The sequence below is a fragment of the Crinia signifera genome, chromosome 7 (genome assembly GCF_055691185.1).
Source record: "Crinia signifera chromosome 7, ASM5569118v1, whole genome shotgun sequence".
NCBI classification, from domain to species: domain Eukaryota; kingdom Metazoa; phylum Chordata; class Amphibia; order Anura; family Myobatrachidae; genus Crinia; species Crinia signifera.
This window is the reverse complement of record NC_139223.1, coordinates 135,890,923-135,908,445: the sequence shown is the minus strand read 5'-3', so window position 1 is coordinate 135,908,445 and position 17,523 is coordinate 135,890,923. Positions and strand designations below refer to the sequence as shown.

Sequence of the window (17,523 nt, the reverse complement as noted above, 5' to 3'; positions counted from 1 at the left end):
TCTCTGCTGCTTCTCCTATTACCAAACAACTTATCCCAGCCAGCTTCACCTTTCATTATGCGATTCCTTCTACTTTTCTGCTGCAAGGTACATACAGGTCACTGTCATTTGACAGCATCGTTATTGGTAGTCTTGCTGTAACTGAAGCTATAGCAGTCCCAGCCCTGTTCCTAAAGCTGTATCGGACCTGGTCCGATTACCTACAACCATACATTTCCCAGTCCGGTTACCTAAAGCTTTCCTGGTCCCAACCCGATTCCTGAAGCTATACCGATCCCAGCCAAATTTCTGAAGCTATTCTGGTTCCAGCCCAATCTCAATATGTGTGCATATGCCAGACCCAGTGCATGTATAGTCACAGATTTCTTACTTTGCAATATACGAAGTATGCTGATATCCATGACTTCCACTTAAGTCCACCTCAAAATAAGGCCTTATGTGTGTTGGGAAAGAGCCATTTGGCAGTATCGCCAGTAATAGTCTTGCTGTGCCTGTAGCTATACCAGTCCCAACCCAGTTCTTGAAGCTATATCAGTCCCAGTCCAGTTACCTGAATCTATACTGGTCCCAGTCTGCTTTATGGAGCTATTCCAGTCCCAGTCCAGTTTTTAAAGCTATTTTGGTCCCAGCTTGGTTTCTGAAGTTATTATGTTCTAGCTTGGGTTCCTGAAGCTATTCCGTCCCGAGCCTGGTTCTTTAAGCTATACTTAGTCTAGCCCTCTGAAGTCTTTAATGGCTCTAGTCAGGTTCTTAAGCAATACAGCTCCAGTGGCTTACCGTTTCCAGCCCAGTTCCAGTATTATTCTTACTTAGCCTGTGAGCCAGGTCTACATACTCCCCACTAGTAAACATACTAATAATACTTCTCCAGTCACCTCACTAGCCAAATCCATGAACCTTATTCTCTTATGATAATGGGAGGATCCACCTGTATTTGCCAAAGATCCATGAATCTGCAAGTGTAAGCCTTTCCCCACTGTTTTATGTCTATGCAGAAGAGATAAACCTTATCAGAAACCAATGTCCCATTTGCATCTATACACTATTATCAAGCTAGGATGTTTGACAATATACAATAGTTGCTTGTGTTCCATTAAAAAATGCCCATTTCACAAAAAGTATGGTACATCAATCCATATGCACTTGTAAGGGCTTATATAATAGCATACAAGCTGTACGCTTTGCAGAAATTTTGTTGGGTCTGTGCATATTTTTAAGTACATTGTTTTGCCTTTTAAATTATTGTCACTTTATGACTAACCACCAGAATTTCCACAGTCCATAAACCCAGTAATCTCCATCTTGTGTGCCTTTTCCAGATCCACCGCATGTACAGTCATAGATTCATTACATTGACACATACTGTATGCAGTATGCTGAGATTGCAGGTAGAGCCCTCTCATACCATTGATTGTACAAGCTTTTTTGCAATTTTTGATAAAAATTACTTTTCTTTCTAATTCAGTTCTGTTCATATTTTCAAAATTAAAAAAGTTCTAGCTGAAAAGAGTTGTATGCACAGAGCTGTGTTATATCCCAGGACAATCAAAGCCATCAAGGCTATGTTATGACAAATGCAAGAAGCAGTAAATCTAAAGCAATGAATGTTGCAGGAGGTCATGTACCGCTCAGAAAATAAAGTGATCTGAAGGTGGAAGAAGACATGACTTGGCCACATCTGGATTTCATCAGTTGTCAAATTTGTATCCTTGTTCTGTTATGCGAGTTCAGTTCAATCTTTTTTCTCTTCCTTCATATCTACTTGTTCTGGATGGTATTTTACTGTCCCATGCATATAATTATTTTATTATTGCAATGATTTATTTACAAGCATCTTACGTCTCTAGCTATTGCACTCTTCATTTATGGTTTTTTTTTTTAAATAAATGTCTTGAGAACAAGTAATTTCATACCCAATCTAGTTTGTTGTAGAAGTTAACAATTAATTTGTTACATTTTTTATTTGAAATTGAATCTGATGCTTCTGAGGTTCTCGTGATCATTCATTGTTAGTAGTAACATTCCTGACCATAAACACATTATCATGTAACGCAATATGCAACAGCTCAGAGCTGGCTTTATTTCTCATATTTTTCCATATTCATTATAAAATATTTATACTTACATACAAGGCCATTAACCTGACTACACCAACATATATCTCTTTGCTTATCTCAAACTATATACCCACCAGACCTCTCCGCTCTACACAAGATCTGTGTCTTTCAACCACACTCATTACTAGATCCCATTCACAATTGCAGGACTTTCTTCGGGCAGCACCAACCCTATGGATGCCTTTCCATGCACAGTAAGACTCTCCTCTAGCCTCCAAACTTTCAAGCGTTCCCTGAAAATGCAACTCTTCAGGGAAGCTAATTTTATTCCAGAACCCCCACATAACCTCCAGTAGCATTCATATCTAATTGCATCCAATCAGGACAATCTGGTGGGACTGCCATGCTATCCTAAAGCATCAATCCTATTATCCCTATACATTGTAAGCTTGCGAGCAGGGCCCTCCTACCTCTATGTTGATTTGTTACTACCCAGTTTGTTTTATCATTGTTTCCAATTTTAAAGTGCAACAGAATAAGCTGCGCCATATAAGAAACTATGATAAATAATTATAAATAATATTATTCAAGTCAGACCTGCAATTAACTTTTTAAATACTGGGGAAGCATTTCTATAAACAAATATTTATCTTACAATAGATTTTATGTAAAAATACAAGCAATGTGTAGATATATTGCCCAACCTAAGGAAAGAAATTATGCTAATTTTTGTAAGTCTGCTATTGACTATCTGTCTTCCTTGTTTGATGGATGTTGTACAAACCTTGTGTAGACTTATGGTCTGAGCTTAACTCACTAGTTCTGCTTTCGCAACCAATTCAGAACAGCTACAGACGCCCTAAGACATTAAAATTGACTGTTCCAATGAACTCTGTGTGGGAGTTTGGGGTTTTTAATTGATAACAGCTGAAAGAATGAATGATGCTTGTGGAATATGGGCGGCACAATGCTCAAACCTATTGCTGTACTCCTGTGAACCAATTGTTTTGTATGGGAATTTTTGTTAACTTAATGAACTACATTTCCTTACAGTTTTTGTGTGTGGTTTCATTATGAAAAATTCCTTTTGAAAGTTTGAAAAAAATAAATTGGCTTCTATCTTGTATCAACTCTAGATAGATAAACAGACAAACAGACAGATATGTTATGTTTTATACGCTTAAATTCAGCTACCATATATTTAATGCAAACTGGACCTGAGTACCCTACTATCCTTTATACCAGTTAACGTTTTCCATGTCTCCTCACAGAATCACAAGTGAAGTAATTAGCCCCACCTGCGGATCTTTTAAAATATGTCAGTGAATAATGAGTGCACCTGTGCACCTGCAGGGTGACCTGGAAAACATGAACTGTTGGGGGTACTGAGGACAGAGTTTGAGAACCACTGGTCTATCCTATGATAATTTCCTCTGGCATTGAACTTAACCTTTAAAAGGAGTACAAACTTTGCATTCAGTTTGGAACTTATATATATATATATACAGTTCAGATATACATAGCATCCAGCACACTGGTTACTCAAGGAGAGCAACATGTACAGTAATACTGCATTAACTTGTCACTTATCTAGACCCCATCGTCAGGGGTGTGGTATAGCGACCCGACAGGGAGGCGAGTGCATCGAAGCTCGCTGTGCTCATCACAGGCTCTGTTCTTCCTCTATGGGAATCGTGGACTCCCACGAGGGAGAAAAACCCCTATAAGTCAGTATCATGACTTACTTGCATTTTACAGTCGGGATTTCGCTGTCGGTGTTCTGACCGTCGGAATTCCAACGGTCAGGAGGTCACCCGGCATCGTCGTTCAAATATGGAAACCGATCCAACAGTGCCCCAGTTTTCACACTTATAATGGAATAACAGTTGAATAGGACGTTCTGTCCTTAGTTACGGTAATGTATGTACAGAAGAATTAGCCACATTGATAAATTTTTATTTTAATCAGAAATATTTAACATGGAAGTGAACATGGAAAAGAAGAAAAACAATTTATCCACACAATTTCAGCATATTGCCGCAAGCCAAACAAAATAAAGTCTTCGTCATTGACAGTCACCCTGATCCCCTCGTTTGCAGTCACTCGAGACATAATCTTGGAAAACATCATATTCATTAACCTGCTTACATTAAATAGCTGCCTCAAATAATTTGACATATTTATAGAAACTAACCCAATTAACATTACAGTCACCTTTCATAATTTGTCAAAATATCGCAAATGAAACAAACGAGAATAAACTCATTTGAAATTGGCGAGATCTCACCTGATATACCGATATATTTTAAGACAAGCATCATGTCGACCAAATAACATGAACAAAAATAATTTCATGCTAAAGTGTAATTCATTATTTAAATGTGATTACACAATTAGCAGGTGGAGACACAGACGTACCCTGCATCCTTCATACCGGGTGATATGTCATTAAAAATAGCAACAAACAGGAATCACCAGGTTCTCACCTACTGCTGCATTATTGAAAAACATTAATTTAAGAAACACTACAAGAAAGAATCACCGATGTGTCTGGGATTTATATTAGATCTAATTAGCATGCATTTCCACGTCTTGACATGCAAGCAAGAGGTGTTTATGAATAATTACTATGTTAAGATAAGAAATTAACCGATTCACTAGTTAAGGGAGCCTGTAACATGCAGGTAGAGATCTGGAAATCGCTGGTAACAGGGAATATAGATATTTATACAGTATGTCATTTTCTCATGTATGTGTTTTCTTTTCAACTGATGAAATTTCTGATTGATGAGGAATTTGTCCATTTAGTATTTTAATTCATTATCGAACACAAGAGTTGTGGATTATGTGGAGTTTAGAAACTCAGGGATAAATTTTGAAAACAGTGGCCACTAAAATATAGTTCAGAAAAAGAAATGCATCCTTGCCTATACGTACAGATTAGTCCTTGCCCATCTTACCCATGGTTACTAATAGTCACAGGTCCTTTGCCGCAAAACGTGTGTTTAAGGTTGTGCATGTGCACTGTGCATGCACCTGCAATCCATGGGGTGGAATGGGTGCACACTCTCCCTGGATCAGTTCTCATATATAGGCGTGGTTAGTTACAATGATGAGCGTGGACATACAGTATCTGTAATTACCAGTAATGGACTTTAGCTATGGGTTGCAGGACTGCAGAGCCACAGCCCTCCCAGTAATATCCACCTAGAAGTGGAAGTGACTTCCCATTTAGCTTCTATGGGCTGCAGCTGCTGCGGTCCTTAGAAGCCATCCTGATCAGCAGTGCCTGATTTATGCCCCACCTCCTGTTATTGAACCTAAGTCCTACTATCTGCTTTGAGGGGGTGGCCATTTTGGAACTGGAGAAGTTCGGGAAGGCAGCCAGGAAGATCAGCTGGTCCCAGCGGGCTGGCAGCAACAGACTCGGCAATGGTGGCAGCTCCGTTAGTGATAGCAGCAATAGTTTTCGCAGTGGCAGCAATAGATTTCGCAGACCCCCCCCCCCCAGCACCCAAACTTACCTAGCACCTCCAAGCAAACGCGGGGTCTGCGGAGCTATCTTTAAGCCACTGGGCAGATGTCAAATATGACATGGTTTTACCGGGTGCACAGTTACAGTACTTTTTTTTTCTCTTTCTGCTCCAGACACCTATTATTATTATTATTATTATTATTATTATTATGGTTGACATGAGTTTTTCATGATTTTAAAACGGCTTTTTACTTCACCATCCATGTCAGCATTGTAAGTTCAGCGAGCCATGCAAGGATATGCGTTACACTAATTGGGGGCCATTGTTAACAGTAGTCAAGATTGACACCAACATTTTTTTTTTACTCATGTGTCTACTCTTTCATTTGTCTGTTTCATGTCAACATGTTGTACCTGTCCACATTTTGACATTGTCAAACTTTCCCATGTCAAACTTTTCATCCTATTGACCTATTGCATGTTGGACTTTTGGGCTAGACCTATTGACTGCCTATCTAGACCAGGCATGTCCAAACTGTGGCCCTCCAGCTGTTGTGATACTACGCATCCCAGCATGCCTTGCCATGGTTTTAGCATTCCCTAATAGCAAAATTGTGACAAGGCATGATGGGACTTGTAGTTTCACAACAGCTGCAGGGCCATAGTTTGAACATGCCTGATCTAGACACTGTCTATCTAATAATTGGCCAATGTATAGCAGAACAGCAGTGGTGAGACATCATGCAGAGAGAACAAGTCCCCGGAAACTCTGCAGCCCAGCACACACCACCGGACTGTTGTGAGAGGATGTTGCCACTGAGCAGTCCCCTCTCTCTCTCTCTGCATGATGTGCTGCTGTGACACTATAACATGTCCAGCAGTAGTATACAGGTAAGAAGTGTTATCATGGGGTACTATTAGACTGTGCTATGTAAATTATACTGACATATAATCCATAAACAGAACCTGTCTCCTTCCTCTCCAGATCAGGTGTTCGGCTGTAGCCTGGAGACTCTCTGCAGACGTGAGAACACCACAGTTCCGCACTTTGTTATAATGTGCATTGAAGCGGTGGAGAAAAGAGGTTGGTGACATCACAGATGAAGGCTTTAAAAAAATAACAATTTTTTAGCGTTTACTCGCTGCATTACATCTATTTAATAAATACAGAATCTAATAAATAAAACATTATTAGTGATGCAAATGATTAACGCTGTACTTGGAACACACACTACTAAAAACCTGCAATCCACATACTTGATTTGTGCCGGTGAAGGTTGTACCAGTTTAACATGTTTTCTTCTTGAATGTGCTCCTATAAATCCATCTTCACTTTGCAAAATATGCAGTCAATCGGATTTTGCTGTGAGACTGCCTGTCATACATTAAGTCATTGTTGTAGCACAGGCTCTGCTAAGGATTGACAACCACCCCAACACCACCCCCTTCCCACTGTACAGTATATAGGGCTGCAATTCTTTAACCCCTCCCTCTCACCATAACCAGGTGTGTCTGGTGTGGGCTATGCCAAGTTCAGGAAGTGTGGCCTTGCACTACTTGTAAAACAAATAATAATACTATGTGTAGCACTTGCTGCAAAATGGTCATTTGTGCCTGTCAGAAATTGTCCTTGTCTTCTCCAACAAGCCCGGGCACCGGTAATCAATACCCACCCCTTATTACACCATTTCTGTCTCTTTCTGCACCCACATATTGTATGTATATGTGTCTGCCCCCCATGTATGACTCTACTAACCCTCCCATGTAAGCTTCCACTCAATACATGTGAGCTTTGACCCCACCCCCATTAGTGCCTCTGCTTGCACCCCCCCATGTGAGCTTCCACTTTCTACATGTGATCTTCAGATATCCTTCCATATTTCCACCATGCATGACTCTGCCCAAACCTTCCATGTGAGCTTCCACTCTCTTCATGTGAACTTTGTATATACCCCCCATATCCGCCAATGGGTGACTCTGCCCACACACCCCATGTGAGCTTCCCTGCACGTAAACTTCGAGCCGCTTTTCCCAAGTGTGCCTCTGCTTGGGTGCACTACATGTTTCATTTATATATTTATAATTCCGGTACTTATATGTTAGTTGGGCGCCCACTAAGCTATTTGCTTAGTTTTCCGCGTCCCCCTGCGGGGATCGCTACGCTTGCCTCGCTGCGCTCGCCACATTATATAGAATCAACTCCATGCCGACATGAATAGTGGGGGTATGAGCATACTAACTATAGTGGGCGCCAAACTAACATATAAATACCATAATGCCTTACAAATTCTGATTGCAGCCCTAACTAGTAACCCAATAGTCTACAGTCTGCAGGTTACATGGTATGAGAAGGACCCTATTTTAGCTACCACCACAAACAGCAAAATATCTACGCCACCTTCAGATAAATCTCGGCAGATACTGAAAAGCTGAGTAGCGTTAGTCACATTATTAATAACCTGACTATAATTATTTTTACTATACATGATTACATATTACCATGAAAGAGAAATTAGGATAAGAGAACCATTTATTTATTGCAGAGCAAACATTTTTTAAAGAGTACAAGATGTTGTTATGGTAAATGAAGCATAGAGATGAGGATGGCATGACTATAAAATAGCTTTTTTTCAGTTTATTCCAATATACTGTATTTTTAGATTATTTTTTATTTTATTTTTTTGTTGACTGATCAAAACTGTAGCAGAAAAGAATTGATGACATTGTAATTTCAAATCTAATGTATCTAATAGTCTTTTTTGGGTGATTTCCTTCCAAGTAGTGAGTATCCAATAGGGCAGAGTTTATAAAAGTGAATTGTCAATGGCTTTATTATTATTTGGCTTGTCAGTGGTCCCAGTGGAAAAAAAAATATTGTGACTTCAGGTTCTATGTTATCAGCATCAATGGCTCCTAAATAAGACCTTAAATAAAATTGTAATAAAATAAAATAGTACACATGTATGTCTAATATAGTTCTTAAAGAACTGCAATTTCCTAACTAGTGTATAATAGCCCTGCATATTAAAATGAATAATAATAATGGATATGGAGGTTCAGTTCTTGAGCTAGCAGGTATATGTATATATGTAGCAAGAGAGAAAAGAGTGCGCTCCTATTTCATGGCTCCACCACCAAAAAGATGTCCGAACAGTAGAGATTCAAGACAAATTTTCAATTTGACAATTTAATACAATTTTAAAACTACAAATAAAACGTTTTTTTTCATCTGTGTGCAGTACAGTTCAGTATGACAAGGAAAATACCCAACGCATTTCGTCGACACAACTTCCTCAGGGGTAAATTTCCGTGTATTATTTGGGTAGTGAAAGTATTCACTCCCGTGTATGCAACCTTCTTATTAAGAAAAACAATGGGATCCCTTGGAGATCCCAAATTTCGTAGGTTTCCATATATATGTGGTTTCTAGACAATAAGTATGTGGTTCTTAGATTTTCAAATAGACTCCTCAAGCAGGATCTCAGCAGGCTCACAACAAACCAACTGCAGAGTTGCTGCTTTAAGTTAAATATATATAGCGCATTGAAAGGGTACTTCTTTTTTTCCCCATATGTATATATATATGTATACACTGTATAACTCTGAAGGTGTTTTCTGCCTATGGGCGGGATGCACTATTGCAAAAATGCAGGTTTTTACCACATTTTGGGATGCACTAAAGTCCCACCGCCGGGTTATCAGGATATCACCATCAAAAGCTGGCGATACTCCATAGAAGCCTATGGGCTTCTTACAGCAACCCACGCCACCCCACAATGATCACCACTGCCCCGCACATGCCCCCCCTCACCTGAGTCCGGACAGCAGTGAGGAAGGGGCGCAGCGTCGTGTGTTGTTGAGGCCTGGACCAGTAAACCTTCCGGGTGCAGGGAGGAGGAGGTGGAACCTGCCCCGCAGCAGCATCAGCATCAGCAGTCGGGAAAGAAAGGAGGGGGAGCCTCCGGGGGCCCACTGCCATCACCAGGCACGTCGCAAAATACAGCTCTTATCGCAAATGCTGTCCTTTGCGATAGTTATCGCATATGTCAGTGAATATGCGATAATTATCTATTCGGTACCCGGCAATGTGCGGCGGAAAGGGGTTGCGGGTGTTAGTGCATCCTGCCCTAATACTGTAGATCTCTTTATTGTGATCTATTAGGCGGAAAGTCTGCTACATCCAGTTCACAAATGATATATGAGCAATGCAAAGCTTAGTATCAGCACAATAGTGTAATAGCGTATTTGAAGAAAGGAAAGCTGCTTGTTGTGTTTCAATGCTCAGCTTTACAGTCTACTCAGAAACCTTAAAATGCTTTATTTTGCCTGATTTATTTTTAGATTTTAGCCATGTTTTATATAATCAGGCAGAATCTTTTATTTTTCTGTATAGTTCCTGATATAATAACAATGTTCAATACTTTCCACATGCACAGGACCCATTCGGCATGTGCGTGAATGGGTCCTGAGATGTAAGAAACAGACTGGCATCAGACTTTCAGTGACTGACAGTCTAATGCCATATTGGGGGCAAGGAGGGAGCCGCAATGGTCTCCATTTGTGAAAAAAGAGGGTGTTTTGCCAATGTTTAGGGATGGGGAAGAGGCCAGAGATCTCCATCATATGGACAGAGATTTCCTGGCCTCTGCAACTAGCAGTTTGTGCATCCCCAGGGGTGCCGCAAGGTACCCAATGGTGATCCAAGGTGTCCTAGGATGCAGGATGGATCACTACTGTAGCAGGAGGCATCGGCTTATAATAGACACATCCTGCTACATTAACATACGGAGCAAGGAAGCATATACTGGAACCATTTGTTAAGTTTCCTTACTAAATTATTATATTACAATAATGATCTTTTTCTGCAGTAATGAATGGGATGCACGGATCACGGATGAGATCTCAACTGTATAGATCTCCCCTCCGTCCACATGTGCATTAGCCCAGTGTTTGGCCCAGCACTCTATTGTGGTAATTCTAATTGACTCGCAGTACTGCAAGTTCAGCCCTGTGCATGTGCAGGCATTCCTTTGCGCATACATAAGGGCAGATTATGGGCAGACTGCAGCAGGGACGGGGATCGCCCATGGGAATGCCCAGCATTTTATGGGCGGAGCGATGTCTGCCAAGGGGGGTTAGACTGACGACAAAGGACGTCACTCGACCGGCCCATCTTTAACCCAGCGCTTGCAAATAAAAGTTAGTTCCCACTGACTTTTACTTGTGAAGCTAGTAGAAATCATTCATTGGTAGGCAACCATTGAATATTTTTTACTGCAGCAGAGACATGCAAGAGGATGTGTCTTCATTTCACATCCCCTCGCATGTTAAAGCGGGTATTCAACGCGGGTATTTGGCGGGGTGGCGTAACAGGCGCTAGGTAAGCTTTGAGTCTCTCAGCTTACCAAGCTAACCAGAATCAACCCCTATATATGTTACTTGGTTACAATATTACAAGTGATCTATTGGTGAAGGGCGAAATTGGATACGCAGAGGAGGTCTTCTCTATACATACCTAATGTTCTAAACTATAAGATTTGCTAAAAAACAGATTCAATAGTGAAAAATGGACTAGTGGTGATTCAATAATTAATAATTAAAGAAGGTTATACTGTATTTGCTGGGTTAAGTTTTCTAGAATAAATTCTTCACCTTTGGGATTTTGAAGAACCTTACATTAACTTCTTGTAGGTCCATACAGGAGGAAACCATTAGGTATGAACCTTAGGATTAGTGACGAAAAAAGCCTGTGCGCATACCTTTATCGTTAATCTTGGCAAGGTTTGGATTCTTTGTTGAACATACTGTAGGGTCCCAAGACACCACTTTTAAATTTCAAGTCTCATTAATGTAGTACATTATTCCAAAGGACCTCTATAAATTCAAAGATTTTTTTTTATAGCTATTATGCTGTTTACTTAAAACTTTTTTGCGAAAAATTGGCATTAGCTCTCGGACCAAGACATAGAGCATGTGAAGCTTGACTTTCATATTTTTGTAAGCTCCTGATGACATTTCATGCTGAAGAGAAAGTGTGTGAAGGTGCCAAAAAAGCCAGAGGAAGGTTAGGGTTCAGAGGAGCTAAAATTTTCCTGGTAACGGACCCTGCTCAACCAACTGCTCCGACACTCCAATGTCATGGGAAAAAGTTACTTTCCAGCTATGGGAATACATTTAATTTAAAATAGTAATTGATGATTTTCTTAGATGATCTGATGTGAGAAAATCAAGTTTACTTGGAAGAAATGGATTAAATACAGATTTGATAATACAGTGGAATTTGATGGCTCATTTCCACAGACTTCTCACAATGTATATAGTATATATATATATATATATATATATATATATATATATATATATATATATATATAAAAATATTTGTGTAAGTGTGGCATGCATCCATATTCTTTCCATATTAACTAACACTCTTTAGTTCCTTGGTCATTTAAACATAGTCTGCTATCCCAAATAACATGATATTCAAACTGTACATGGACAAGGTGAATCCTTTCCTGGTGTGCATCAGTCTCAGTGACTGGGAGAACCACTTATTCTTATTGTATATTTGCTGAGCACCATAACATGTTCTGGTGGTGATCATGTAGCTTGAGGGATGCAGTGATTGACATGTTTCCAATATCAATGGATTACTAAATGGATAAAATAATCTACAGGGTGGGGATTTCATAGAGGATGGGATTAGCCAATGTTTAGAGGTGGTTCAGACGAGAGCGTCTTTGTGCAGTCTTCATATGGGCCTTGCATCTCTTGGCTGCACATGCACCGAATAGACCCTTGAACAATCCCAGAGTCTACAATTCATCTACAAATCTCGGAGAAAATGGCACTGGTTCTATGAGCCCTTAGATTTCTGTGGCTTTGGGGGAGAGGTAAGTAGTGTATAGACTGGGTGTAAGGTGCACAGAGTGGGACCCCTGGATCCATGGCGTCCAGATTTACTCACCAAATATGACTAAATTCTAGATATTACTATGCATGTGCTAACATGCCATAGGAAACTTTAGAAATCTAAAAAGTGATTAATACACAATAAAGAATTGTTGAGGATCATTCTCCTCAATCCCACAATTATAACGCCAAGTCAATACACAATCTCTAATGGGTGCAGGTATGTGCTGCACATGGCCAAACACCCTGCACCCATTTTGTGTACTTACCTTTCCAGAGTCATGCCTCCATGCTGCACAAATGATCGGAATATGGTACCGCACCATGACCTTAGAGATCCATGCATGAGCCTTTGGCACAATGCCATATGGAGGCTGCAAATGGGCCCACTTCTCTATTAATCTGCCACTGAGCCCATAGTGCTTAAACACAAATCAGAACACAGACAGCTGTATCCAACTATCCATGTAACTTGACATTCCACCTGGTACAGTAATGATGCTGCGAAGGGCATACAGCAAGATAAAGTCAACAATTAAGGTATCCACTTTGCACTAAAACCAAAAAGGCTCACCTGGACCGGTGGTGCTGCTGAACCTTTTTTAACTATGATAAAGTTGACACCATGAGACAATGAACCTGCTAAAGGAAAATTGGGCAGGAGGGCAGGAAACTGTCCCTGAGCAACACATCACCGCAAAATGTATCCAAATAACCTTATCCTAAGTAACTCTATATCCTGACCTAGCCCCAAACATTCTTTCACCATGTTAACCCTTGCTACACCAAGGAACAGCCCCTCACAGACATGGGGTTTATAATCCTATATGTATATAAAATACATATCGTCACCATTCTTGCAGTCTACAGCAAGTCTCAATAGTGCTACAGCTTCTATGTGTCTCACGGGGTTTCTACTTTGTCACTGCAGACTCTCAGTTCCAATTTGTTTATGTATTAACAGTTTCTTATATAGCGCACACATATTCTGTAGTGCATTACAGAGGATATTTGAACATCAGTTCCTGCCCCAGGGGAGTTAAGTTGCCCATACACTGAGGCGATTTGGTCCGATATCGCTTCTCCCTGGCATGCAGTCAGGTCCGATGCACGGTTCTGTGCGCATCGGACCCGACCAGGTGGTCGGACCGGCTGGCTGTCCGACCACCCATTCTGGGACCTCCCTCCAGGCGGCGAGGCGGGCGGGAAGCAGGGAGGCATGCGATCCATCACAACGGAACGCATGCGTCCCTGCCGCCGGGAAGGTCCTGGTGGCTTGCAGGGGTATCGGGTGTCCGAACACTGCTGCGAGACGTCGCAGCATTGTATAAGCACCTTTACAGTCTATATTTCCTAACACATGTACACGCACACACAGACATTCTAGGGTTATTTTTGCTGCATTTCATTCTCAATTACTTGGGAACCACAATTGCCAGCAGCAAATGGCAGGGTCAGTTCTCTTTGTGGTCACACAGATATGTACTGTCCAACACTCACCACTTGCTTTCTTCTATGGCCCTCTCCAAAGTCATTTACTGGTACTGTTACTGTGTGACCAAGCTGGCATTCCGAATAATTTACTACTTTTAAAAACAATTAAATAAAACCAAAATTTGCTTTAGCAAATCATGTTGTCTTGGAAAACATTGGCAAAGCCATGAATACTACAGGTTGAGTCTCTAATATTCAAAATGCTTAGGACCAGAATTATTTTGGATATCGTATTTTTCTGTATTTTGGAATATTTGCTTACTTAAGTGGGATATCTTGGGATCGGATGCAAGTCTCAACATGCAATACATTTAGTTTTCATATACTCCTTATTACACATAGCCTAAACATAATTGCATACCTCCCAACAGTCCCGATTTTAGCGGGACAGTCCCGATTATCACGCGCACAGCGTCTATTCCTGCAGCCAGGGGGCTGGGGGCATGGCTAGAGGCTCACAGAGCCTCTGGGTCATGCCCCCATAGCGGCAAAATGGGGGCGTGGCCTCGCGGTAGAGCTGCGAGTATAGGCCACGCCCCCAGAAATTTTGGCGCGCCTACGCTGCGCAGCAGCAGTGTCCCGCCTGCTTAACTGGCAAGGTTGGGAGGTATGAAATTGAATACAATATTTTTAATAATCTGTGCATGAAACAAAGTTTAAGTGTATACATGACATTAATTTATGCATTATATACTACTACTGATAGAGAATTACATGTTTTCTTTTGGTTAGTTATTTGACAGATGTACGGTTTAATTTGCTAAAACTTTTGAATGTAGACAGAACATTACTCATCTCCATATACCCCAAATATTTTCATCTTATTCTAGTCTAAATCTGTTGAGATGAAACAGCACATGTTTGTAGCTTTATATGGCTTTGACACAACATTTTAAAGTGACAATCATTTAAAAGGCAAAACCCATTAAGCTAATTTTTAAAGTGATTGTCACTTTAAAACATTGGGTAGACTCGTTGGAATCTGGCCAATGCCGGTTACATCTCCATTATGATTTTTTGCCTATTTTTTTTAAATAATCTGACTAGATTTGACTAGATCGCTTAGAAATTAAGCACAAATTGCTCTGTGTGTAGGGCTAATAGCAATAGCGTTGCGTGGCCCCACGCAGCGCTATGGCCTGGCTAGCATGCTTGAAATATCTAGTCATCACCAATGTTCTCTCTGTGGAGAACACGGGCAGTGACAGATCTCTCAGCACACATCACTGGTGCAGCACTGTGTGCTAAGCAATCTGTGCTGAGCGATCTGAACCATATAAGCTTAGCACAAAGCTCCCATTGCTACATGTGTAGGCCATGTAAGCATATCTTAGATCACGTTTACGCATTCTTAAAAAGTAGGCACTCCTTTTTTAGTGTAAACTTCTGTGATCACATGGGTCTCTTGCTGATACATTGGATCTCATGAAATGTGTTCTCAGTTTATCTGTATGTGTAAGAAGCTATTGGATGTTAATAGACTATCCAATCACCATGGTTGATTTTGTCAAATTAATTTTCTTATTTCCTGATGATAGAAAAAAGGTTGGACATGGAAGGAAATGCCAACATCATATACAGTTCTCATTATTTATGGTGGTCTATGTCAAATGTCATATACAAGTGTTAAGTGCTAATTACAATATGCCAGGACATTTTTGTACTAGAAATAATCTTGGAACAGTATAAGCTAAAGCAGAAATCTGGAATAACACATAGAAAATAATGACGTTTCTCTCAAGTATTTATCTCGATTATATCTGCCAGCATTACAAAGCATCGTAGATACTTTGGAATATAATCTAAACGTAACGTTCCCAGTTCATGTTATTCGAAAACATTTGCATCCAATACCCCAACGTGTTATATATGCAAATTATACTGTACACTGGTTTTGACACAATTGCCTATGGATACAACAAATTGTTACAAAGTGTGAAAAAAATACATTTGCATCTTAGCATATTCAATTTTAACTGGTCTAATTTGCATGGATATTTAAATTAGCTTGAAAACTGCAATAAATAAATATTCACCTTCCTTAAAGGGCCACTAAACTTTAAATACAAGGTAAGTCAACACAAAGAAAGTGGGAATCTTGTTACATTTACATATATATAAAGGGATTCTCTACTTTTTAGAGGATAATGTTATATCATAATACATGGTGTAGATTCACATATAAGCAACTACCTACAATGGTTATTTTTGTAGAATAGTGATGTCAGATTATAACCAGCCATATATTTTACTACAATGTCCATGTTAGGAAATACAGTAGCTCACTCCTATCATTAATCAATAAGTATAGCAATATAATACCCCTTTCAGACAGAAAATAAAACCTGGGAATTACCCTGGTGCAGGAGGTTTTTTCTCTGTATGAAATCGTCAACCGGATCTAAAATGCCAGGGCTTCGACCCTGGAATTTCCCAGTGTTTTTCCCGGATCTTATTTCCAAAAACCCGGGTCGCCAGCAGTATGAAAGGATTCAACCCGAGTTTTTGATTAATACACAGAAAGGCACTGATCACTGTGTAGATCAGGGGTAGCCAACTCCAGTCCTCGAGAGCTACCAACAGTTCACATTTTCCAGCTCACCTCGCAGGTACACAGGTGCACTCATTACTGACTGACACATTTTAAAAGATCCACAGGTCGAGCTAAATACTTCACTTTTAATTCTGTGAGGAGACATGGAAAACGTTAACTGTTGGTAGCTCTTGAGGACTGGAGTTGGCTACCCCTGGTGTAGATGCAGAGCAGCGGTGACTGGGATCAGGAGATGGGGAGTGGCAGCGGTGGCTGGGAGATTGGGAAAGGCAGCGGCGGCCGGGAGCAGGTGATGGGTAGTGGCATAAGCGACCGGCAGCTGGAGAGCATGTTGCAGGGCAGAAAAGTAGCCTGGCGCCGGTGAACAGGAGGCTGGACGAGGCTAGTAAGAATGAGACTAGCCTCCTCTGCTCTTCCACCCCCACCTCACTTCATCATCCCCTCTCACCCCCTGTTATCTCACCCCCATCACCTCACCCGCTCATGCCACCCCATCGCCACTCCCCCTGTCAAGCTCACACCTCCTCCACCATCACCTGGCTCCATCATGCTACCTTGCACCCATCACCTCATTCCCTCTCACGCCCCTTTCACCTCACCTCTTTCATTTCATTATATTCGTGCAGCAATGAATGTAAGTTTTATGATACAAGCAATAGATTGGTTCTGGACTTACAGTGTGAAAACAAAGGTATCATTATGGCAGAATGATATAATCAATACACATATATTCCTAAATAATAACCATATACAAGTAAGACTAAAATAAATTACACACCACCCATATAGGACAAAAATGTATTAACTAAAATAAAGGCAGAAGCTGGAATGGAAAGTCCTACAAACTGCATTATATTTTGACTAAAGGTAGTGGTATATAGTATTAAGTAGATTATAAATTGCTTTTATTCTGTACATTGTAAATAAATTTAAATTGTATCAAAGGGTATATTGTAAATAGGAACAGAATAAGTACTTTTACTAGAGTCTATGGGCCAAATATTTTAGAGTATTGACTCAGAAGGCAATGG

The 17,523-nt window shown here is 40.5% G+C and overlaps 1 protein-coding gene across 1 annotated transcript in view; it reads left to right on the top strand.

Moving 5' to 3' along the window:
* Positions 1–17,523, top strand: part of ARHGAP15 (Rho GTPase activating protein 15) — a 579,674-nt gene that overhangs the window by 366,502 nt on the left and 195,649 nt on the right. The window contains exon 11 of the mRNA XM_083153856.1: positions 6,518–6,616. Within this exon, the coding sequence (XP_083009982.1) occupies positions 6,518–6,616 (99 nt within the window). The remainder of the gene's footprint in view (positions 1–6,517; positions 6,617–17,523) is intronic.